Raw genomic sequence first — 26,246 nt, 5'->3', positions numbered from 1 at the left:
TCAAGGTTTAATAGCCATCATTCATTGCACTGTGAAAAAATATACATCCCTGGAATTCACAGAACTAGATTTGAGTTTTAGCTCTAATTGGCCACATGCAAGTCACACAATCTCTAAATCTTGCTTTCCTAGTCTACAAATCTAAGTGAGATAGGTAAAGTGTCTAATCCAATGTCTGGCATGCAGATTACTTCAGTACACAGAACTCTCCCTTGAACTTACATGAATGTATTAGACATATTGCTAAATGATCAAGTGCCAACTGGGTGTGAATGTGGGGAGTTCACCCTCCAAGAAAACCAAAAGAAAATTTAGCAGTAATGAGCAAATAAATGCTCAGTGGCTACTGGACAGGCATCAGCAGTCTGCATGCCGTTAACAATGACTGCTCATTTGATAACCCAACAGATGCCACTGCTTGGCAACTGCCAGATCACCACTTCATCAGAGGCTGGGCACCCCCCTAGAATCGCCAATATGATTATCTGTGTTAACGTAAATGAATGTCTGGATGAAATCATAAATCACCAAATAGTTATTTAAAATCAATTTGTCTAGCGGGAACTTAGACTAACCAGAGATGGCGAGTACACAGACCATCACTTCCTTTTCATGTGTATTGTCACACAGTTTTTTTGGGTCCAATCCATTTTCCCCCCAGAGCCTTGCCTTAGTTTCAGAATCCTTTCTAAACAACGTACAGGTATCGGAGATGGCAAGACAACCTCATATTTGCCAACTCAAATACTTTCTCTAAGCTCTCACATTATACCAAACATCTTTGGCATTTATGAAAAATGTACCACAGGGAAGCTTCTTTGTATACAGGAAAAATAAGATCTAAAAAAAAACATGAAATTCTAGCCACCAAGAGGTTATTCCCTTCTTACCTACTCTGATAAGAGAATTCTGTCATCCCAGCAGTATTCCAAATATGCCACCTCAAAACCTACTTGGAAAGAAGCCAGTTATAAATAAATAAATCAATCAACCCAAGACCGTTTTATCTTAGAGTAGAGGAATTTATAGCTTTATTGGACATTGACTTGTTTCCTCTCAGCCACAAAGAGAAGACCCAAACAAAAGTCCCTACATATTCTTGTATAACTTAAAATACATTATATCATTACTACATATTTATACTTCAATAAATCTTAATCTATAAAGCACATTTCTTATAATTGTTATCAGAAAATCTATAAACAAGCTCCATTCTGCCTCATTTCTCCACCAGCTGGCCTCGCATTAGTATGCTTTTTAACAGGCTCATGCAAATCTCACCTTCCATTTTTTAATTTGATCCAAGTACCAGATGTAACCAAAACCTCTGGAACTATGAAATATTTTTATTCACATGGGTCATTTTCCACACAATTATGCCCACTATAAAAAAGCCTTTTCTCATATCTATATTTTAACTTTCAGAGTTTTCCACTAAACAGAACCACAGTACTTGGGATTCTCAGACAAGGAGTATATGATCCTACTACTACAATGTGTATTATTTTTATACATTAAAAAAATGTGTTAAGACTTAAAATGAAAAAAAAAAAAATAGTTCCACCAACTCTGACAGTTAATAAACTAGTTGTTATAACCTAGTTCTTTTTTTTTTTTTAAATAGAACCCATTCAACTTAACATGTAAGTATAACCTCAATGCTACTGGAGATTGATTAGCTTTTTTTTTTTTTTTTAATAAAAGACCCACAAACCTCCAAACTGTGATAGTTATCTCAGACTCACCTCTGAAGATTGCTGAAGAGCTGGCTAGCTCTTTGAGCTGAGTCTTCCTTTACCCAAATACAACATCCTGGTAAGACAACTATGGCTCTAGGAATCTCAGAGGTGGGGGAAGAGGCTAACTCACATGCAACAGCTTTGTACCAACCCCCAATGATTTACAGTGGAAGAAATACCTACCTAATTATGGCAGGGTTACAGTACCTAGCACAGTGCCTTGTCGGTAGAAAATTTAATAAATGCGTGGCTGCTTTGTTAGCCTGGTGTTCAATTCCTTTGTATCAAAGGAATAAAATCGCAAACCTGATACTTGTTGCCCACCTGTCAGGGATTTTTCTGTCCTTAACAAAAATGAAGGAAAAATAATAACGACTTAGATCTTCAAGTCTTTTGTTTTCTAAAAGCCAAGACAGACCATCACTCTTGTTTACATTTGCCCTTCAACACTGCCATTCACTACAAATCTTTCCCTAGTGTTATAATTTCTACCTTCATAGTTTTACAACTGTTTGTTTAGACTGTCCACTTTCTAATGATACATGAGAGGACATTATTTTCATTAGTGGGATGCTTCCCAATTACAGGTAAGATGAGCTATTTTTGAGTTTTCCTGCAGGCAGGAAACTAACTACACCTAGATAAATTCTTGATATACTTCAATTCTTGGATCAAAGTATTTGTCAATCTTCCCCAATCTAGGTGTCCCATTCACTTTTTGATGTTTCATCACCATCACTTCTTATCTGAGTTTTAAGGCTCATTTCACTTTGAGGTTTTTGGTCATCCTTTATCTTCTATTTTCTGAATGCATATTCAAATTAGGTAAAAGAAAACTGGTAAATTTCAAAAAATGGTTTCAGTTTTCAGATTTTACAATTCCTACATTGCTTTTCAATGTAGAAAGGAATGTATCCTTGTAAAGAAGATTTCAATGATCAACACAAATAACATACCTGTCTAAGAAGAAAAGTTTTAACAAAGGGACAAAGAATCAGGTAGTTCATCATTTGGAAAAATAATAAGAATATAAACATCACATGGAAGATTTAGGCATTAACACCTGAATTAAGTTTAAAATTTCAGTTTCTAGGCAGGTATGACACCATTTCTTTCAAGATAAGATAATAATAGTGGGTGAAGATTTTCTACATTTCCCAGTGGATTTTCTAAGTCTATAGGAAAACTATTATGTATCATTTCATGTTTTTAATTTTGTCTTCATTTCAGAAGAAAAAGACCTGAGTGCTGATTTTTTTTTTTTTTCATTTCTTAAACTTTCACAACATTGAGAAGTTTCTCTGCATTGTGTCTTCGCTGATGCCTAAAAAGATTTGAGCTTTGACTATAGGATTTCCCACACTGAACGCATTCATAAGGTTTCTCCCCAGTATGGATTCTCTGATGATTAATAAGCCCAGAATTCTGGCTAAAGGCTTTTCCACATTCGAGACATTTGTAAGGTTTTTCTCCAGTATGGACTCTCTGGTGTTGCACAAGGATGGAACTCCTGCTGAATGCTTTCCCACACTCAACACATCCATAGGGTTTCTCCCCACTGTGGATTCTTTGATGAAGAATAAGGGCTGAGCCCTGACTGAAGTGTTTTCCACATTCATCGCATATATGTTGTTTCTTTCGGGAGGGATTTCTCTTTCTTTCAAACCTGCCCTTGGGGAAACAGGTTTCTCCATATTTAAAAATTTGAGGAACACCTATATTGAGAGTGCCAGGTACTTCATGAGATTCTACTGCTGAAGGAATCTCCTGCTTTGGAGCTAGCGCTCCATTTTCAGTCCTAGCATCATCATCTGAAATAAACAGAAAATGTAAATATCACTCATTTCCTATTCTGAGAGGAAAGAAACATGAAGAAAAATTTTTTTAAAAAATGAACTAAAAGTAAATAGCTTGCATACGTCTATAAACAGCACTATGAAAACTGGTGATAAGGTTACCTACTCTCAAAAAAGAAAAAAAATGAAACGACTGATTATGAGGTTAATGAAGTGAGAGCATGGGAACATATGAGAAATTAAAAGGTTGTATCCTAATAAAAGTGGTAACATAAGGGAGTGGGTTATACAATAGTAGTCAAAAACCAAAGGGCAGAAAAATGGCAGATTTTTTTAGAGAGTCTAAGTTTGTTAGAGACAAAGTGATACAGCTAGGTCTGGAGAAAAATAAAATAAAATTGGCCATTAGAAATCATTTTAATATTCTTTTGCTTTGAAAAAGGGAGAAATTATATCAAAATACAATGTGTAAATAACCACCAATCTGTCAGAAAGTGACTATTTCTAAAATGAGCAGGACAAGGCAGGTCACAGCCAAGATCAGACTAAAAGGAGAAAATAGGAGTCCTGACAAGAAGCTGAAGGTAAGCTGAGAGTATCCTGTGTTAACTTGGGACATGACACTTACAAATTCAATGCACCTTTAATAACTGAAAGTTTTCCTTTAAAAGCAGCCTCATGTATTTGGTATTTGTCACTGTATTTAGATGAGTTGTTACTTCCAGGCCTCAGTTAGATGTGTTCAGTGAACGAACGGACCAAATTACCAACATGAGGTACCATCACCCACCTGTAGGCAGGCAGTGATTATGAGCGAGTCTCCTTTAAGACCTTCCTGAAACTTCAAGCCTTAAAGAATAAACAGTTACTAAAGGGTGAACAGCACTGCTCAAAAAAGTTGTAAACAGTGAGCAAATCTGTAACAAATGATTAAGAAAGGGATAGTCAGAAAAGAAGGCTGACAAAGAGACGCTGAAGAGTTAGAGGGGATCAGTGAGGTCTGGAGACTTGAAGAACAGAGAAGTGAGTGTGAAGGTGACAAATGGCACACAAAGAATTGAGCTCCCAAGTGTGGTAGAGACCAGACTGCTAAAATGAGGCTACTTAAAAAGAGGCGAGAATTATCCTAAAGTTCAGGCAGGGGAGAAGTTCCCAGGAAGATGCCACCTCCAACAACCAAAGACAGTGGTTCTCAAACTTTAAAAGAATGCCCCATAATTCAGAGGGGAAGCCTGCTCAGAGCTCATTACACTAGCATTACCTCTAACTACCTCAAGGAATGATTCCCAAAGCAGTCTCGAACAAAATTTCATTTTAATTCATATAAATATGAAAAAGAAATGTAGCAGCTTTAGGAATATACGGGGTTGTATCAAAATAAGTAAGTATGTGGCTTTAACTGCCAAGATACTGGGAAAGAATAGCCTTAGTGAATTATGAGCTTTCTACTTAATTTTTCTGTACTTATATTTATCATAGCTAGTGGCCATATTTTTGCATAAATACTTAGAAAAGGTGAAAAAAAGAATTTTCTCTAAATACCATTTCTACAAAAGAAGCTTCTTAGGAAACAAAAATGACTTTAGGTAGGATGTTTGAAGAAAAAAACACACGAAAAATGCTAAAAATTCAGAAAACGCTTCAGTGATAAACTATAAACAAAAAAACTAGATTTGAAGAGGTATCAGGTAAGCTTATTGTACCAGGAAGAGCAGGCAGGATAAAAGGATGTGAAACAGATGGCAAATAAGCAATACTGCATGCGAAACAGGGGGACCTGGTCTACAGGTGGGTGCTGGCTCAGAGTAAGGCAAATGCCAGCCTGAAATGGATAGGCCTTCAAAGAAAGAAGTAAAAGAGAAGAAAAGGCTGATGATGTTAATGTCAAGGAATAAAGGACCTGAGGTTAGCAAACCAACTGTTATTAGAAAAGAATCAAAATCCTACAGTGTGTCTATGTCTAAGCAATCAAGTTAAGGTGATTACCACCCCCTCCCTCACAGTAAAAACAAGCAAAGAGTTCCGGACAAAAGGCCCACACCCTCTTTCACCCTCCTGCCCACATGGGGTCCTCACCACAGTGCCTTAGGGAATGGAGCTCCCAGGATGCCCACTTGAGCTGGTTTTCCACGGCATCGAGCTCAGAACTTGGTAATCCCTGAGCTTCTTCTTGAGATACCATCTCCTCTACTAACACTTCCCGTTTTCGTCGTCGAAGAGAAACCTGGAAATGATAGGGTTTCGTTCAGTTGAGAACGAACGTGATGAGAATCAAAACTAAACGCACACAAAAGAAACCATACAGAACATATGCTGCAGAGGCCTAGATGGCAAAGAAGCATAGATAATGGCCGGGGGGGGGGGGTGGCGGGGGAGCGACACAGAAACATAATTTTAACTTAGTTGAGTGGAATTAATTCAGCAGCTGCGCCTACTGCCATGCCAATGCTCCTGACCCAGGAACGTGACACATCAGGCTTACCGGCTGTCCAGGGTCATCCAGTTCACTCTCTAAATCCTCCAGCACCGTCACTGCCTCCTCTCCATTCTCTGGATGATGCTCTCGAACCCAAGTCTGTAGCTCCTTGGGTAGGATGGCAACAAACTGCTCCAGTACTACCAGCTCCAAGATTTGTTCTTTTGTGTGTGTCTCTGGCCTGAGCCATAGACGGCAAAGTTCCCGAAGCTGGCTCACAGCTTCACGGGGCCCAGGTGAATCCTGGTATCCAAACTGCCTGAATCGCTGCCGGAAAACCTCCGGGTCAGGGAGATGGTTCCAGGGGATACTTGACCCCTCTTCGCCATCAGGATCCTCCTCCAACTTCACTCTCAGAATTTTTTCCTCTTCATCTGGAGTTGGGATGATAAGTATTGAATCCTCTTCCACTGACTGTGCAGACATCCTGATTTATAATACTTCAAGAAAAGACAATCAAGGTAGGATATAGGCCTCAGGGAAATACCCCGTTTTCTTCACAGGCACTCCTGAGGCACAAGAAATGAAAAATATATAAATGACCAAATATTCTAAGAATTTGGACACATACTGATTAAAGGAAATAAAAATGTATTCTTTTACTAGGTTAAAAATTCCAATCAATAACCTAAACCAGAAGTTGGCAAACTACAGCTCATGGCCAAATCTAGCCTGGTGCCCATTTTTGTACAATGCTTGTACTAAGAAGAGTTTTCACATTTTGACATGGTTGAAAGAAATCAAAAGAACACTCCATGACATGTGAAAATGATATGAAATTGTCTCCATAAATTTTATTTATTTGTTCACGCTACAATAGCAGAATTTAGTAGTTGCAATAGACACTATAGGGCATGAAAAACCTAGCATTTACTCTGGCCCTTTAGAGAAAAAGTTTGCCTATCTATGACCTACAAAACCTATTTCAACAATCAAAAGAATCCAAGTAAGCACCAGACCACTTCAGTGTTATTTAAATGCATCTGACCCTTGAACACATTATTTGCAATTCATAACTGGTGTTCCCTGACACACTTAGGTCACCTCAAAAGCAGGGACTGCTTTTTCATTATCTGCTTAAAAAATTTCTTTTGACAAATGTGTTTTAAGGGCTAAGAAATATTTTCAAAATGTTTAAGAACTCCCTGGAGTTATAATATACGTGAAAAAAACATTCACTTGCTCAGTAACAGATACATAATGTCGATCAAAATTAACCACTATGTGTTATAAAACTTAAGTATTAATCAGTCACCCACCGCACCGTAAGTACCTTTACATTTGTAATGACAGGCATTAATCACAGTAAAATTCTTCGAAGAAAAGGCACTCTCATAACACCGTAACTTCGTGCAGTGGTGCAGACTCTTGTCCTTACACTGGGTGACTCACAGGCTCCCTGGCTTCTACCTTCAGGGAAACCTTGTGCTATTTCTGATCCTTTCCTTAGTATTTGCACAGTCATGCCCATGCCATTGTTTACAATACCCATTAGGAATGAGCCATGCAGCTACTATTGAGTACCTATTCAGGACCCGGAACGTGAAAGCCAGTAATTTCCAAAAAACTTTCCGTAACCCCATGAGACTAGGAATCGGAAAAGATCTTATTAGGTAATATACATACAGGTGTAATTAAATACTCTGGAGTGTGGCGGCCTTACAAACACGTAGGTTTGGCCTACAGATTCGTTTGTTCCTATTCCAAGACCCTACCTTATCGACGGCTCAAACAGTCTACAAAAAATAAATTTCTCTTCCTTTTACGTTCTCATACAGCACCCTGCCCGTGGGACGCGAGGAGGTGCAGGGAGAGCAGGCTCGCGGTCCCGACGGTGCGTGGGCGGGGAGCCCCGTTCCAAGTGACCTCCCCACTCACTCCTGCAGAGTGCCGCTGCGAACCCCGCCCCCACCCCAGCGATTCCAGCCCTTCTTCCCCGCACTCGCGGCGGCGGCTTTCGTTAGACCAAGAGCCACCCTGCCACAACAGCGTCGAAGCCACGGTACTTCCGCCCGCGGCCGGCTGAACTACAAGTCCCGGCAGGCCCCGCGCGAGGTCCGCCCACTCCCACCTCCGCCCGAAAAGAATCCCAGAACTCTCCGCGAGATGCCAGGGCCTCGAAATAGAACAAAACCGGCCGATGGGGGAGGGGAAGGCAAGGGTCGCGGAAGACACAAGGGGTGGAGGAGTCTCCGAAGGTGCTGAAAGCCCAATCTGGCTTTCCGTCTACCCCTCGCCGTCCCCCAACTGCCGGGCACGGAGATCGCGGCCTGCCCCCCCGCGCCTCCCGGGAAGCCGAGAAAGGTCCCCGCCAGGCTTCTCCGCTGACTCTTGCCAAAGCGGTCCGCAGCCCGTAGCCCAGAGTCCCCCTCACGCCCTTCCCCCCACTCTCGCGCAAACCTCGGGCTCGGGAACCGCAGCCGCTTCGCTGTGCACGGCGGACGCACAAACGCCACTCACAAGCGGTTTCCCAGCAGCCCCCGGCGCGGACTGCTTCCGGTCTGCGGGCCCCAGGAGGCGGGGGGAGGCGAAGCACCGCGTTACCATGGAGATGCGCTCCGGGCCGGGGGAAGGGCTGTCCGACGACAATGACTGCTTTGAGGCTACGCTTGGCCTGGCGCCTCTTTCCTCCGGATAGCCCAGCCTTCTGTGTTCCGCTTAAAAGACAAGGAAAAGAAAGAATTCTGCCACTAAGATAGTCTTACGGTTTCATAAGCCTTTTCACATGCATTATCTCATGTGATCCTCACAATAATCCTCTGACAGAAGTAACAAAAGCTAATGTTTATGAATGCTAACTAAATCGTACCAGGCACTGTCACCATGCTTTACATGTATTGTAATTTAATTTTCACAACAACTCTAAGATGGTAAGAACTTTTATTATCCCCATTTCACAGCTGAGATAATCGCGGCACAAGTAAATAGCTTGCCGAGAGCTCATAACTAGTAAGTGGGAAGCAAGATTTAAAACCAAGGCATGACTCTAACCTTTGCCTCCCACTTGCTATGCTATAGAGCTTTAGTATGACCAATTTATGTGTCAGGTAAACAAAATGAGACTCTTAACCAAGAGCTTTGGCAATGATCGCACATTGAATTTGCAGAATGCGTGGTCACCTTCTGACTTCAGGCTTGACATTTTATACTACAAAACAGCTGCCAACGTGATCGTTTAAAAACATAAATCAGGGGCTTCCCTGGTGGCGCAGTGGTTGAGAATCTGCCTGCTAATGCAGGGGACACGGGTTCGAGCCCTGGTCTCGGAAGATCCCACATGCCACGGAGCAGCTGGGCCCGTGAGCCACAACTACTGAGCCTGCGCGTCTGGAGCCTGTGCCCCGCAACGGGAGGGGCCGCGATAGTGAAAGGCCCGCGCACCGCGATGAAGAGCGGTCCCCGCACCGCGATGAAGAGTGGCCCCCACTTGCCGCAACTGGAGAAAGCCCTCGCACGAACCGAAGACCCAACACAGCCATAAATATAAATAAATAAATAAATAAATAAATAAAGTAGCTATAAAAACATAAATCAGATCATTTCATCCCCTATTTAAAGGCCTTCAGTGGATCCCTACTGCCTTAATTATGACATAAAAACTCCTGACATTTGTCTCTAAGGGCCCCTGTAATCTGTTCCTTGCCCCCAATCCCATCTCCACCCCACCCCACTCCCCAGCTCTTAGGCTCATTGTGGCCCAGGATCCTCAGCCTCCCTGACCACCTTTCCTCCCAGAAGCCTCCCCACTCTCAAGCACCGGGTAGAAGTGAGCCCACTTATTCATTTCTCTGTTTTTTGTTTTGTTTTGTTTTTCTCCATAAGTCCCCTAAGGGCAAGGACCTTGCCTGTCTTGTTCACCGCAGTATCCCCACCTAGTAGTCCCAGGATGCTGACTGCCTGGTACATAGGCCTCAGAAACCACACAAAAGAGCCCTGTTGGGCTTCCCTGGTGGCGCAGTGGTTGAGAATCCGCCTGCCAATGCAGAGGACACGGGTTCGAGCCCTGGTCTGGGAAGATCCCACATGCCGCAGAGCGGCTGGGCCCGTGAGCCACAATTACTGAGCCTGCGCATCTGGAACCTGTGCTCCACAACAAGAGAGGCCGCAATAGTGAGAGGCCCGCGCACCGCGATGAGGAGTGGCCCCCGCTTGCCACAACTAGAGAAAGCCCTCGCACAGAAACGAAGACCCAACACAGCCATAAATAAATAAAAAAAAAAATTAAAAAAAAAAAAAAAAAAAAAAAAAAAAAAAAAAGCCCTGTTGTTTAAGGTCTGTGTTAGAAGTGCAGGTCCAGCCTTCCAGAAGCATTCCAAGATCCTCAGTCTTCAGCTTTCTGCCTCTTTCAGGAAAGTGCCCTTTGCAAAGAGCCCTCAAGTCTCTGCTGGATTTGTGAATGAGAGAGCAAGTGAGTTAGAAGCTGATGGTATAGCACTGCTCTACTCTCTGACTAGAGCTTTGCCTCCCCAGAACCCCTGCGACTTCTGATGCCTCTTCTCTCTTTCTTCATTTAGGAGGTTTCCGAAATCCAGACTTTTTTCTCTCCTGCTTGCCTACTGCCACCAACCTACTTGGCTGCTCTTCCCAACCTTTCTCTCTTCTGTGACTCTAAAAGGTAGCTCAAGGCATTTTTGTTTTTTGTTTTGCTTTAAGAGTTCTTTTTTTTTTTTTAAGAGTTCTTTTTTTTACACCTAATTAATGTTGGAAAACTAAAAAGATACACATCAAACAGAAATACTTGGGGAGATTAAAAATGTTGCAAAATTTTACAAAACACTTTGCCTGGGATTCGTTCTATCATTCCTAATTCTGAGAGAATAAATGGAAACCACGATGAAGTTTTCCTCTCTAATTTACTCGTTTGAGGGCAGGGACTACCAACCCCGGTTTTGAAACACCATCCGTCTGAGCCCCACCCACTATGTGAACTCTTCCCTGAATGGTGGCCCCTGTTGCTATCTTAAAGATCTAGTCAAGATAGAGCATCATGGACTTCCCTGATGGCGCAGTTGTTAAGAATCCGCCTGCCAATGCAGGGGACACGGATTCAAGCCCTGGTCTGGGAAAATCACACATGCCACAGAGCAACTGAGCCCGTGCACCACGACTACTGAGCCTGTGCTCTAGAGCCCTAGAGCCACAACTACCGAAGCCCGCGCGCCTAGAGCCCGTGCTCCACAAGAGAAGCCACCACTCTCCACAACTAGAGAAAAGACCATGCGCAGCAACGAAGACCCAGTGCAGCCAAAAATAAATAAATTTATTTAAAACAAAAAAGATAGAGCATCATGATCCTCTGGGCAACCTGATTTTGATTTTGGGGGGCCAACACTGTGTAGGGAATAGCTCCATGCCAGTGCCTGACGACCTTGCACATATCTACAGAGGCCACAGAAACGAGGCTTGTGCTGCAGCTGATCTGAGTCTTGGCAGAACACCTTGCGATCCTCCTGGAACATGAGAGGCTCATGAGGAACTGCTATAGGCCATTTGCCACTCAGCTCCCTGTCCTTCCAGGAGGCTGTCAGGGAAGTTTCTCCAGGCTTCCCAGGTTGTGATGAGGCTTTCTGCCTCACCAGCCTAGAGTACAGCTGCAGATTATATAAAGGTTTAGATATGCAGTGTGGCATTAGCCCCTCAGCAACAAAGGGTCCCACATCTCAGGTTGCAGTCACCCAACTCCTTTTGTTTTGGTGTCATCCTTTTGGTGTGTGAGACAAAAGCTCATGGGGAGCTGACACCTTTGGCTACTCTTGCTTTGTCTCTGTAAGTAATAATCTGTCTAAATCTAAAAACGGCTTCTTGTTTCTTTACCAGCCAAATCTTTTAACCTTGCCTTGAAAGCATCTCATCCATTAATTAATGGTAAAAATTAAAAGCAAACAAACAAACAAAAACAGACAGATGCTACCTGGATGAGTTCCAGAGACCTAGAAATGATTAAAATGAAGTCATGATTCCCTCTTTTAACATTACCATCTTGTTCAGGAGATAGACGTAGAAAACAAGTATTTACAAGACAATGTTGAAGTGCTACAGTAAAAGGGCTTAAGAATACCAGCAGGAAAAAAAAAAAAAGAATACCAGCAGGGGCACCTAAATGAATTAGTATGCTGAAGGGGAACGGAGGCACCCCGAGATGAAGGAAGTGAAGTAAGAAAAGTTTTCACACTGAACAAAAACACAGACCTTCAGATTTGGTGTTATCATATTTCATCCAAAAATTATCTTTTCTAGGATTTTCTCTAACAATTATTTTGGAGCTCTCATACCTTCTCCTCAGCTCAAAAGTATCTCCCTCTGGGCATTTAAAATACACTGGTTAAATATCCCATTTTAGCTAATAAATGCACTGCACCAGGAATCTTTTCATTGCAAGTGACTAAAAAGATAACTGTGGCAGGCATTGTTAGCTTCCTACGTAAAGTACTCCCCCTTACTTCTAATACACCCCTCATTTTTTTGATTTGGGGGCCAACACTGTGCCCAGCCCATAGGTAATAAGTTGCGATTGAGCTAAACCATCCATGACTTCTCTGTTTCTCTTTGCCATGTATTCACTTTGCCTCCCTAACGGCTAGGAATGGCCAAATGATTCTGTTCTGGTCAATGAGATGTAAGGGGCAGTAGTTTCTGTACTTCAAGAAATTTATCTAACTCATGTAAGTTGTCAGATGTATTAGCATAAAGTTGTTCGTAATATTTCCTTAATATCCTGTCTACAGGATCAGTAGCGATGTCCCCTTTTTCGTTCCTGAAATTGGTACTCTTGTTTCTTTTTCTTTATCAGTTTTTCTTGAAGTTTATCAATTTTATTAATCTTTCAAAGTAACAACTTTTGGGTTCGTTTATTTGCTCTTTCCATTTCATGGAGTTCTGCTCCTTTTAAAAGAAATTAAGGGCTTCCCTGGTGGTGCAGTGGTTGAGAATCCGCCTGCCAATGCAGGGGACACGGGTTCGAGCCCTGGTCTGGGAAGATCCCACATGCCACGGAGCAACTAGGCCCGTGAGCCACAACTACTGAGCCTGTGCGTCTGGAGCCTGTGCTCCGCAACAAGAGAGGCCGCGATGGTGAGAGGCCCGCGCACCGCGATGAAGAGTGGCCCCCGCTTGCCGCAACTAGAGAAAGCCCTCGCACAGAAACGAAGACCCAACACAGCCAAAAATAAAATTAATTAATTAATTAAAAAAAAAAAAAAGAAATTAATATACAGTAAAATTAGTTCTGTTTTAGCAGATAGCTCTAGGAGTTTTAAAATATGTACAGATTGTAAAACTACCACCAAAATCATGATACAGGATAGTTCTATCATTCCACAAAACTCCCTCAAGATGTACTCACAACTTTCCTACTCCCTAACCCATGGCAACCACTGATTTATAATCCATCAATGACTTTTACACAATGTAATACAAATGGAATCATAAAGTATTTAACCTTTTACATAACTTCCATTAAACATACTACCTTTGAGATTCATCTATGTTGTTGCATGTCTCAATAGTTCATTTCATTTTATTGCTGAATAGTATTTTACTGTAGGTATCAAGTTTGTTTATCCATTCATCCATTGAAGGACTTCTGGGTTGATTCCAGATTTGGGCGATTTTGAATAGAGCTACTATAAATATTAATGGACATGCTTTTGTGTGACCATAAGTTTTTATCACTCTAGAGTAAATATCTAGAAGTGGAATTGCTGGGTCATATAGTATTAGGGACTGAATATTTGTGCCCGCCACCCAAACTCACACGTTGAAGCCCTAACCCACAGTGTGATGGTATTTGAAGATGGGCCCTTTGGGAGGTAATTAGGTTAGATATGGTCATGAGAGTGGGGCCTCCATGATGGGATTCGTTCCCTTATAAAAAGAGACGTAGAAAGCTTGCTTTCTCTCTCTCTCCACCATGTGAAGACAAGGCTTGCTTCCTCTCTCTCTCCACCATGTGAAGACAAGGCAAGAAGATGGCCATCTGCAAGACAGGAAGAGAGCCCTCACCTGGGAACCAAATCAGCTGGCACCTTGACCTTGGATTTCCCAGCCTCCAGAACTGTAAGAACTAAGTTCCTGTTATTTAAGTCACCCAGTTTATAGTATTTTGTTATAGCAGCTGGAGCTGACTAATATATATGATTTTTGCTTTTTTTAGTTTGAATAAATTGAATTTTAAAAAGTGAAAAAAAGAAATATTGAGCCAAAATCAATATTTGGTACATAGAGTATGAATCTGGAAAAGCACTATTAAAAATTATATCTATCTCTATATTATTTTAATAGTGTGTTTCACAGAGAAAGATGTTTAATTTCGATGAACTCCAGTTTATCCATTTTTAAATTTTATGGCTAGTCCTTTTGGTGTCATAGTTAAGAATTCCTAACACCAGGACCTGAAGATTCTCTCATGTTTTCTTCTAGAAGTTTTATATTTTTACATTTAATATTAGATGTATGATTTATATTACATTAATTTTTATATAAGGTATGAATTATAGGTTGAGAGTTTGTGTATATGTGTGTTTCCATATAGATGTCCAATTGTTCTATTTGATAAAAAGTTTGTTTTGTTTTTATTGCATTGAATTTCCATCTGTTTTTTTTTTTTAATTTACTTTTGGCTGCATTGGGTTTTCGTTGCTGTGCGCGGGCTTTCACTAGTTGCGGCGAGCAGGGGCTACTCTTCATTGTGGTGCGCAGGCTTCTCATTGTGGTGGCTTCTCTTGTTGTGGAGCATGGGCTCTAGGCGTGCAGGCTTCAGTAGTTGTGGCACGCGGGCTCAGTAGTTGTGGCTTGAGGGCTCTAGGAGGCAGGCTCAGTAGTTGTGGCGCACGGGCTCAGTTGCTCCACGGCATGTGGAATCTTCCCGGACCAGGGCTTGAACCCGTGTCCCCTGCATTGGCAGTGGATTCTTAACCACTGCACCACCAGGGAAGCCCTCCATCTTTATAAAAAAAAATCAGTTAGCCATATTTGTGTGGATCTTTTTCTGAACTCTCTAATATGTTACTTTGATCTCTGTGTCTATCTCAATACCACATCTTTGATTACTATAGCTTTATAATAATTGCTTAAAATCTGGTAGCATGAGTCCTCCAACTTTGTTTTTCTTTTCAAAATTATTTTAGGTATATATAGTTCATTTAGCATTCCATAAAACTTTTAGAATTAGCTTGCCTATATCTACACAAAATATCCTACTGAATTCTGTCAGAATTGCATTAAATCTATTGATCAATTTTATGGACAACTGGCATGTTAATCATATTGAGTCTACCAATCCATGGATACACATTATATCTCTCCATTTAAATTTTCTTTGATTTTATTCATCAGCATTTTGTATATTTCAGTGTGTAGATCCTGCCCATGTTTTATTCAATTTATTTCTGAGCATTAACTGATTTTTGGAGCTATTTAAAATGATATTTTAAAGTATCCAGTTGTTCACAGCTGTATTTATAAATATAATTGATTTTTGTTTATTGACTTGTATCCTACAACCTTGATAAATTCCTGTATTAGTCAAGGTTCTCCAGAGAAACAGAACCAATAGGATATACATCCATATATCTGTATGTATCTATCTAAGATATGTTCTAGAAGTTGGCTTACAGTTATGAAGGCTAAGAAGTCCCACAATCTTTTATCTGTAAGCTGGGGAATCAGCAAAGTTGGAGATGTAATTCATTCTGGCTGATGTCTGAGAGGCAGGAAAAAATGGATGTCTCAGTTCAAGCAGAGAGAGCAAATACACCCATCCTTTGCCTTTTCAGGTCCTCAAGAGATTGGAGGATGCCCACCCATATTGGTGAAGGTGAACTTTTTTTTTTTTAATTGAAGTGTAGTTGACTTACAATGTTGTGTTAATTTCTGTTGTACAGCAAAGTGATTCAATTACATAGGTACATTCTTTTTCATATTCTTTTCCATTATGGTTTATCACAGGATATTGAATATTTCCCTGTGCTATACAGGAGGACCTTGTTGTTTATCCATTCTATATTTAACAGTTTGCCTCTGCTAATCCCAAACTCCCAATACAAGGGTGAACTTCTTTACTTAATCTACTGATTCAAATGCTAATCTCTTCTGGAAATACCTTCACAGGAACACCCAGAAATAAGGTTTTACCAGGTATCTGGGCATCTCTTAGCTGAATCAAGTTGACACATAAAATTAGCCATCATAACTCCATCATTAGTATTTTGAAGATTTTTTATAGAGTCAGTGAAATTTTCTGTGGAGATAATCATGTTATCTGTGAATAGGGAAAATTTATTTAATTTCCAATCTGTATTATTTTGATTTCTTTTTCTTTGCCTTATTGTACTGGCTAGGACTTCCAATTCAATATTGAGTAGGAGAGGAAAGAGTAGATATCTCTTAGGGGAAAAAGTATTCAGTCTTTCACAATTAAGTATGATCTTAACTCTAGAGGTTTCTGTTTGTTTGTTTTGGTTTTTTTGCTTTATGTAAGACTTTTTTTGGAGCAGTTTTAGGTTTACAACAAAATTGAGAAGAAGATATCCCCTGCCCCTACACATGCATAGCCTCTCTCATTATCAACATCACTCACCAGAATGGTATATGTGTGTGTGTATATATATATATATATATATATATATATATATATTTTTTTTTTTTTTTAACCAAGGAACCTACATTGACACATCATAATCTCCCAAAGTCCATAGTCTACTTTAGGGTTCACGCTTGGTGTTGTACATTCTATGGGTTTGGACAAATGTATAATGACATATATCCATCATTATAATTATAATATCATAAAGAGTATTTTCATTGCCCTGAAATCCTCTGTGCTCCAGCTATTCATCTCTCTACTCTCCCCCACCCCTGGCAACTTTGTACTGTCTCCATAGTTTTGCCTTTTCCAGAATGTCATACAGTTGGAACCATACTGTATATAGTCTTTTCAGGTTGGCTTCTTTCACTTAGTAATATGCATTTAACATTTCTCCATGCCTTTTCATGTCTTGATAGCTCATCTCTTTTTTAGCACTGAATAGTATTCCATTGTCTGGATATACTGCAATTATCTTTTCAAATTAATGTTTTCATTTTTTTGGATACATACCCACGACTGGAATTGCTGGGTCATATGGTAGTTCTATTTTTAGTGTTTTGAGAAATCTCCATACTGTTTTCCACAGTGGCTGCACCAATTTACACTCCCATCAATAGTGTACAAGGGTTCCCTTTTATCCACCTCCTGGCCAACATTTGTTATTTGTGTTCTTTTTGATGATAACCATTCTGACAGGTGTGAGGTGATATCTCATTGTGGTTTTAATTTGCATTTCCCTGATGATTAACGATATTGAGCATTTTTTCATGTGCCTGTTGACCATCTGAATGTCCTCTTTGGAAAAATGTCTGTTCAGGTCTTCTGCCCATTTTTAAAACGGGTTGTTTGTTTTTTTGATGTTGAGTTGTATGAGTTGTTTATGTATTTTGGATATTTACCCCTTATCGGTCATATCATTTGCAAGAGAGTATGTTTAGTTCTGTAAGAAACTACCGAACTCTCTTCCAACGTATCTGTGCAATTTTGCATTCCCACCACCAGTGAGTGAGAGTTCCTGTTGCTCCAGAGCCTCATCAGCATTTGGTGTTGTTGGTATTCCAGGTTTTGGCCATTCTAATAGGTTTGTAGTGAACTCTAGCTTTTTAATAGATGCCCTTTATTAGTTTGAGGAAGTTCCTATTTTTTCTTATCAGTGAGTGGTGAATTTTGTCAAACAAACACTGTTTCTGCATTAATTGATATGACCATGTGGTGTTTTCTCTTTGAAACTACTAATCTGTTGTGTTTCTTTGAGTTTGAATACTGAGTCAACCTTATAGTCCTGGGATAAACCTCACTTGGTCCAGGTGTTTTATTCTTTTTACACATTGCTAGATTCAGTTTGATATTTTGTTGAGGAATTTTGTGCCTCTGTTCCTTAAGGATTTTGGATTGTAGCTTTCTTTTTTTGTACTGTCTGGTTTTTTTCTGTTTTTCAATCTTTTATTCTCTGGGTTGTTTAAATTGGATGATTTCTACTGATCTATAGCTATTTCCTCTGTCATCTACATTCTTCCATTAAGCTCATCAAGTGAGTATTTTATTTTGGTTGTATTTTTCGGCACTAAAATTTCTGTTTGGGTCTTCTTTATACCTTCTATTTCTTTGCTGATGTTTCCTGTCTTTCCATTCATTCACCCTTACTTCCTAAGCAGGGTTATAATACCTGATTGAAGTCTTTTTCTGATAACTCTAAAATCTATGTCATCTAGGCCTTGATATAATTTGATTTTCTTTCTCTTTGCAAATTGAGATAGTCTGGTTCTTCCTATGCTTAGTAATTTTGCATTGTAACTGCACATTTTGAATATTATGTTATCAGATTCTGGGTATCATTTAAACCCTAAGTTGAAGGTTGACTTGTTTGTTTGTTTTAGCAAGGAGCTGCCCTTGTTAGGGTCAGGTTACAAGGTCTGATCTGCATTGTTTGGGCTTTCCAAAGTCAGTTCAGTTTCCAAACATTTCTAGTCCTATGTGTATGCCACTCAGTGGCCAGTCTGGATTCTGGGCAGTAGTCTGCCCTGTAGCTCAGTTCTCAATGCCTGTGCTCTGATGTTTAGGGTCAGATCCATGCATGCATAGTTTAGAGGTGAGCAGAGGAGTTCATACACTACTTGTGGGGATCACTCTTGATCTCTCTAGTCTCTGCAACAAATGCAACACTTTCTCACTCCTTGAGGCCTCCCTTACTAATCTTCCAGCTAGAAAGCTGGGGTTTTATTTTCCCTGCTCTGATATTTACTTCTCTCAACTACATCTGCATCCTGGTCAAAGAAGTGATAGGACACAAGAGAATAAAAGTAATGGGGATTGACACCATGCTCTTGGGACCAAAGCTCCTCTGATCAGAGCGAAGGGTTCCCCTCTCTCTTAGTTTAAGGTGCCCTCCCTGTGACCCCTGCCATTGCTGTGCTGCTGCCGCCGCCACTGCCACTGCCATAGGGAGAGAAGTTGAATGAAAAAAAAAAAAGATGTGGGATTTCCCCTATTCTCTGGACCCTTAGAAGCCCCTTTCCCATCCCTGGGGCCAGACACAGAACACTTCTCTTGGAGTTCTTCTCTGTGTGCACTTCAGGGTTTCAGGCTCCCTTTGAGTCCAGGCCAGGTGATACCAAAATGGAAAAAGGGTAAATTCAGTGGAACTTGAAATTCTAGTCTTCTTCCCCAGTCTGCTTGCTGTTATTTACATTGAGGAGTCCTCAGGAAGCTGTTCCATGCTTTCTGTCCAGGATTCTATGGGAATCTCTCTTTAGAGAGAGACAGGTTGGAGTGTACTGACTCCATCTTGCCTAGAACCAGAGCCTCTGTTTTTATTTTGATCATTTTCCCCCTTTGGCTTACTTTAGTTTTAAATTGCTCTTTTGTTTTTTCCCTGACTCCTTCTTCTTTTTTTTTCTTTAATTAATTTATTTTTGGCTGCGTTGGGTCTTTGGTGCTGTGCGCAGGCTCTCTCTAGTTGCGGTGAGCGGGGGCCCCTCTTCATTGTGATGCGCGGGCTTCTCATTGCAGCTGCCTCTCTTGTTGAGGAGCACGGGCTCCAGGCGTGAGGGCCTCAGTAGTTGTGGTTCGCGGACTATAGAACACAGGCTCAGCAGTTGTGGCACACGGGCCTAGTTGCCTCTCAGCATGTGGGATATTCCTGGATCAGGGATCGAACCTGTGTCCCCTGCATTGACAGGCGGACTCCTAACCACTGTGTCACCAGGGAAGTCCCATTCCCTGGCTTCTTAAGGTAGATAATCAGATCACTGATTTTAAGTCTTTTGTCTCTCCTAATATAAGTATTTAAAGGAATGGTACCTCAGGAAAAAAAAAAACTTGTTACCTCAGGGCTTCAGTCCTGCTTATCTGTAGTACTCTTGGCTCCTTCCTCCACATGGGTCCGCTTCATCTTCCAGCTGTTGCAGCACTGCCTGCTGTCATAACCAGTCACAACAACATCTGGAGATAGAAAAGCATCATCTTTCTTCATGTCTCTTTTTTTTTTGACCGCACCGCGCAGCATGTGGGATCTTAGTTCTCCGACCAGGGATTAAACCCTCGCCCCCTGCAGTGGAAGTGCAGAGCCTTAACCACTGGACTGCCAGGGAAGTCCCCATGTCTCTTTTTTAGAAGAAAGCAAACTTTTCCAGAAGCCATGCAGCAGGCTTCCCCTAATGTCTCATTGGTCCAAATTGAGTGATATGCCTGTTCCTAAATAAAAATTACTTGCAAGTGGAATAGGATTATCATAATTGGCTTAGACTAATCATTTGGGGTTGAATGAATATTAAAAAAAATCAAACTGTAAAACCACCTAGGTGACAAGACTGCTAATAGCCAATGAATCAAAAGTAAAATTTAATGGACTAACACAGTTCTGATGCAGCCTCACTGACATGTCCAGCTGGAGATATTCTACCTAGAATCCTGACAACTCCTTCTTCAATAGACTGGAGCCAGCAAAGCTGCATAGGAAAAGACTGCAGATGTCTACCCGGCTGAATCATTAGCTCTGACAGTAGAGTTCCTTAGTTTAGCTGCCACTTAATGTCATTGTAGTCTTTAAATAAAAATAATCCTTCATTTGAAGACAAACCAGTTAATCTGAGCTAAATTCAAACTCAAGTATGATTAAGAGAGCCAGATAATAAGATACATCCATTAGCTTAAAATTTCAGGAATCAATAAAGTAATTAACTTAGCATATAGCTTTATATAAGGAAATACATTGAATCCAAGATAGAAATTATAACTAATTTTAATATTATTTACTAGCCATCCAGGATTTGTAGCCCATATAGTCCATTCAAATCTTCTTTTAGGGCTGCTGGGATAGTCTCATCATTGCCTGTCCTAAGTGTTAGTGGCAAAGAGAAAATTATTTGTTAGTCCCTTCACCAAACACTCGTCTGGATTTTATCTTCCAGATCTTCTGCTTTTCAGCATTCCATAGGGTTTCTTCTTATTATTATTCCTTTTTTTTTTTTTACTAGAATATAAATGTTATTAGGACAGGATTATAGAAAAGTGATTTCCTTTTTGTTTCTTCCAATGCTCTTGTGGTAAAATATACATAAAGTTTACCATTTTAACCATTTTTAAGTGTACAATTCAGTGGCATTAAGTACATTTATAATGTTGTACAGCCATCACAATTATCCATTTCCAGAACTTTTTTATCACCCCAAACAGAAACTCTGTACCCATTAAACAACTCCTCATTCCTCTCTCCCCCCAGCCCTGGTAACCACTCTTCTACTTTGTCTCTATGAATCTGCCTATTCTAGATACCTTCTGTAAGTAGAATCATACAATATTCATCCTTTTTTGTCTGGCTTATTTCACTTAGCATGTTTTCAAGGTTCATTCATGTTGTAGCATGTAAAAGTTTCCTCTGCTATCCCATAGCAGGGAGCTTCTATGAAACCTTTTGGAAGCCGCAATGGTGTAAAGCAAAGAATCGATTACTTTACGACACATCTTGCTAATGGATACGTGAAATAAATCAAGATAAAGCACATATGCTCACAGACACAGTTCAAAGCTATGGCAGCTTGATGCTGAGATGCTTGGTGTAGTTCCAGGGAAGGAGCTTGGCTGTGCCAGTCTTGCCGTTTGGGGAGCATGCTGTCTCCATTACGGAGGGTTAAATATGTACTAATGTAGGTCTTTCATAGAAGTGAAGTGATGGAAAGCAAACTTTCAAAAAGCAGAGGATACCTGTACCTGTTTTCACAAACTGAAATAAATCTGAGGAGGATTTTCACTTTTAAGGAAAAAGGCAAAAAGCAACGATAGCATTCAGCATTTGTTTTGGTGGAAGTTGTTATAGAGGCAGCAAGCAGCCCAAGCACCTAGAGTGGCACCGCCAAGCTCCTTCCTGGAGAAGCTCAGCATCTCAGCATGAAACCGCCATAGCTTAGAACTGTGTCTACGGTAATTGCTTCTTTGCTTTACACCATTTCGGCTTATGAAAAGTTTCATAGGAACACTCTACTTTCAGATAGTGGGGAAAACCTGTACTAATGTAGGTCTTTTGTAAAAGCAAAGTGGTGTAAAGTGAACTTTTGAAAAGCGGGGGATACCCGTATCAGAATTTCATTGCTTCTTAAGGTTAAATGATATTCCAGTTGTATGTGTATACCATATTTTTGCTTATCCATTGATTTATTGATGAACACTTGGGTTGCTTCCTTTTGGCTGTTGTAAATAATGCTGCTATGAACATGAGTGTACAAGTACTGGTTTGAGTCCATGCTTTCAATTCTTTGGGGTATATACCAGGAGTGGAATTGCCATACCATGTGGTAATTCTATGTTTAGCTTTTTGAGGAACCACCAAACTGTTTTCCACAGTGGCTGTACCATTTTACATTCCCATCAGCAGTGCACAAGTGTTCCAGTTCCTCCACATCCTTGCCAACACTTGTTATTTTTTGTATTTTTAATCAGCCATCATGATGGGTGTGAGGTGGTATCTCACTGAGGTTTTGATTTGCATTTCCCAAATAATTAGTGATGTTGAACATCTTTTCCTGTACTTACTGGCCATTTATATATCTTCTTTGGAGAAATGTCTATTCATGTCTTTTGCCCATTTTTGAAATGGGTTGTTTGAGTTTTGTTTTTGTTTTTCCTGTTGAATTGTAGGCGTTCTTTACGTATTCTGGATATTAACCCTTTATCACATATAAGATTTGCAAATATTTTCATTTCACAAATATTTGAGTGCCTATTATGGGCATGTACTGTGCCTGATGCTTGAGAAACACGTGAATGAGGCAGCTCATGCTCTGAAGAAACAGCATAGTGAGGTCAATACAGGAGTAGGTATAGTATCCATTTAGTGGATAAAAAGCTATCACATTGAAAAGTGGAGCTTATTTTTTATAACTGATGTTTTTGCTTCTTGAATTCCCACCCCATTGAGTGGGGAGTTGTGGTGATGAAAGAGTTGAATTAAATTATTCGGTCCATTTTAAGTTCAACTCCTTATCATGGCTATTTCTCCCTCTGCCCTTCTCTGCCATCTGGATGTCTGGGAAGAGAGTTTACATTCCCTGTGGTGAGGTGGTGCTGTGGATTGGGTCTCAGATGGCCTTGCTATCCTCCTGATCCTCTCTGGTTTCTATTCTGGGCAGCTAGTCTGCTGTGGTGCTTGCTCACCAAACCTGCAGCAGCAAGTGATCTGTTCTTCTGGTGAGGCAGGACGCCAGTTATCCCTTCCTTGATGATTTGCCTCCACCTTGGTTCTAGCCACCCCTCTAAGGTGTAGCTGAGACTCACAGTTCTGGCTACAAGTTCCACAAAGTTACTTTGTCCAGTGATCCCAACTCTCCAGGTGGTTCAATCAGCTACTTTCCAAGGTCCCCATCGGGCAGGGGGAACGGCTACATATCTTCTAAGTCACATGGTAGCTGGTAGACTCTTTACTAACTCTGTATTGCCATTTTTACAATAGTCCAGTGTTGGAGCACGGGAAGACTGTTCAGCAATTGTTTTCCCAATGCACTCAATGACAAGTAAGCCCAGCTTTCTCCCCTTTCAAGTTCTCTCCCAACCCCCTCCAGCATTTCTGCAGAGGTGAAACGTCACCTGTGTCTGACCTTCTCTTTGTCTCACCATTCCCAGGATCAGGAGGGCTTTTATTTATTTTTTTTCTTTTACTATGTCGTGACTTCTTTCTTCTCAAAGTATTATTCCTCCTCTTCCTTGGGCCATATTTGCAGTTTGATATTTTATTTTATCTTTTAAAAATTATTGGAGTATAGTTGATTTACAATGCTGTTAGTTTCAGCTGCACAGCAAAGTGAATCAGTTATACATATACATATATCTACTCTTTTTTAGATTCTTTTTCTGTATAGGTCATTACAGAGTCCTGAGTAGAGTTCCCTGTGTATACAGTAAGTCCTTATTAGTTATCTATTTTATATATAGTAGTGTGTATATGTCAGTCCCAATCTCCCAATTTATCCCTTCTGTGCTATACAGTAAGTCCTTATTAGTTATCTATTTTATATAGTGTGTATATGTCAGTCCCAATCTCCCAATTTATCCCTCCCCTGACACTTCCCCCCTGGTAACCGTAAGTTCTACATCTGTGACTCTATTTCTGTTATGTAAATAAGTTCAACTGTACCATTTTTTTTTTAGATTCCACATATAAACAGCATCATATATTTGCCTTTCTCTGTCTGACTTACTTCACTCAGTATGACAATCTCCAGGTCCATCCATATTGCTGCAAATGGCATTATTTTGTTCTTTTTTATGGCCGATTGTAGTTTGATATTTTAAAAATATTGTATTTCATGTGATAAATGTAATGCCAGGGTGAGAACAGATTGCTATGGAATCAATAGAAAGGTGTGGAGGTGGTCCCAACCTACTCTTAGGATGTTAACAGTAGGCTTCCTGGAAGAAGTGGCATTTAAGCTAAAACCTGAAGAATACACAGGAGTTAGATAAAGTGCAGAAGCTGGAAAAGCGTTTAAAAGGAACAAATACAAAGGCCCAGAGGCAGGAGAAGGACTTCTAATTCAGAATGTCTTTGGCATAGAGTATTACGGAGGCAGTAACAAAAGAGAAACCTGAAATGGTAAGCTGTGGTCACATCATGAAGAGCCTCAAAAACCTTGTTTAGGAGTTCTGGCTTTATATTAAAAGCAATGGGGGGAAATCCATGGCAGTCCAGTGGTTAGGACTCCATGCTTTCACTGCTGAGTGCCCAGGTTCAATCCCTGGTCGGGGAACTAAGATCCCGCAGGCCGCGTGGCTTGGCCAAAGGGGGAAAAAAAAGGCAATGGGTGGCTTGTGTTTTAAGCAAGGAGGGTACATAATCAAATTTATGCTTTAGAAAGACCACTGTGGTTGAAAGAGATGGATGCATATGAAGGAGGCAAAACTCAGGGCCATTTTGCTCCCCCCGACTCAGGGATTAGCCACCATCTTGAATTTTTAAGAATATGCTAGAAAAGTCACATCAGCATATTTGAATGTTGAAGAGATGGATCCTGAAGGAAGGCAAAAGGATGAATAAAAAAGAGAATAACTGATAGCAGCCAACATCCTTCAGAGGTGGGAAGGAATGCTGAGGGACCAGAGAAGAGAGACCCCTCTTTCATTCTGAAAGGAAGGGGAGAGGAAATGATGGGTGAGATGTAGATAAGTTGACAAACTTGGTAGAGTTCTCATCTTTTTTTTTTTTTTTTTGATAATGAAGGAGGCAAAATCATAGCCATCTGCTCATGAAAAGGAAAGTGGCCAAGAAGGAGTATGGCAAACACTGTTGGCTGACTCAGTGTGGTTCCCAATCCCCATCTGCCCTGCTGCTTTCCCTCTAGGAGTTGAAAACACTTGCTTTACTAGACACACTTCCAACAAGGAAACATAAGCAGAATTTTGCTGGGGTTTCTTGGAAAGCTTTCCCTATTCCTAGTAGAGGACATGGCCATGGCTGGAGTCCCTCTTCCTCTCTGACTTGACCCCAGATGCCATTCCCAGAGCTGGGACAGCTCTCTTGCATATCTGAGAAAATAAGTATAAAGGAAAGGCCCAAAGAAGTGCAGAGACAGCAGCCAGACAAGTCATTGTTCAGCTGCTGATTGACAGACAGCAGCAACTCGCCTCCAGATTTCTGGTTGCAAAGTCTAATTTGTTTAAGCCACCAAAGGTGGATTTTGTATCCAGAAGCATTCCTGATACAGGAAGTTTCAAGGACAGTGACAAACATCTGACCTGGTCTCTGAAGAGAATGGGAGAGAAAAAGATTATAGATAATAATAAAGGCTCAGATGGAGTGAAATTCATTTAAAAAACACCAATTTCATTTTGGACTATTTACTGTGGAAATTAATCAATTTGATGGGGTGCTAATATGCTAATTTTATCAAGGTTACACCAAGTCATATTAATTCTCCAGTTAGATAAACTAGCACCTTCTACTTATTAGGAGACCTATGCAAGTTCAAGATAACTTAGAGTACTCAGCGACACCCTTTAAAGATTCGTTATTCTAAGATGATATGATTCACATCACTGTCTGGTGGAGAAGTTCATATTATTCACACTGAAGACAATGTAATCTTGCAAAGTTTATGGCAGAAGCAAGTGAAGAAAGATGCTTGCCTCAGAATATTTGATTTAGATTCTGTCATTTTATTCAC

The 26,246-nt window shown here is 40.6% G+C and overlaps 1 protein-coding gene across 2 annotated transcripts; it reads right to left on the bottom strand.

Annotated features, from left to right (window-relative positions):
* Positions 1-1,001: 1,001 nt before the first annotated feature.
* ZNF24 (zinc finger protein 24) lies at positions 1,002-8,527 on the bottom strand. 2 transcript variants are annotated; one of them, XM_007167073.2, is made up of 4 exons: positions 8,412-8,527; positions 6,018-6,520; positions 5,612-5,759; positions 1,002-3,550 (listed from the first exon to the last, which is right to left on the bottom strand). In XM_007167073.2, the coding sequence occupies exons 2-4, from the start codon at positions 6,435-6,437 to the stop codon at positions 3,012-3,014; spliced, it is 1,107 nt and encodes a 368-aa protein (XP_007167135.1). In that variant the 5' UTR covers positions 6,438-6,520; positions 8,412-8,527; the 3' UTR covers positions 1,002-3,011. The 2 variants fall into 2 exon arrangements, with proteins under 2 accessions (XP_007167135.1, XP_007167136.1); XM_007167074.2 differs by lacking the exon at positions 8,412-8,527 and adding an exon at positions 7,727-7,991.
* Between the last annotated feature and the right edge of the window lie 17,719 nt (positions 8,528-26,246).

Source organism: Balaenoptera acutorostrata, chromosome 13, assembly GCF_949987535.1.
Source record: "Balaenoptera acutorostrata chromosome 13, mBalAcu1.1, whole genome shotgun sequence".
Taxonomy (NCBI): domain Eukaryota; kingdom Metazoa; phylum Chordata; class Mammalia; order Artiodactyla; family Balaenopteridae; genus Balaenoptera; species Balaenoptera acutorostrata.
This window is presented reverse-complemented; position numbering and strand designations above follow the sequence as displayed.

What these genes read in the sequence shown, in the direction of transcription:
- ZNF24 (XM_007167073.2), bottom strand. Translation starts at nt 6,437, where the DNA reads ATGTCTGCACAGTCAGTGGAAGAGGATTCAATACTTATCATCCCAACT. An exon ending in TGGATGACCCTGGACAGCCG is followed by an intron (nt 5,760 to 6,017) that starts GTAAGCCTGATG and finishes TATCATTTCCAG; the next exon opens with GTTTCTCTTCGACGACGAAA. An exon ending in CCATTCCCTAAGGCACTGTG is followed by an intron (nt 3,551 to 5,611) that starts GTGAGGACCCCA and finishes TGTTTATTTCAG; the next exon opens with ATGATGATGCTAGGACTGAA.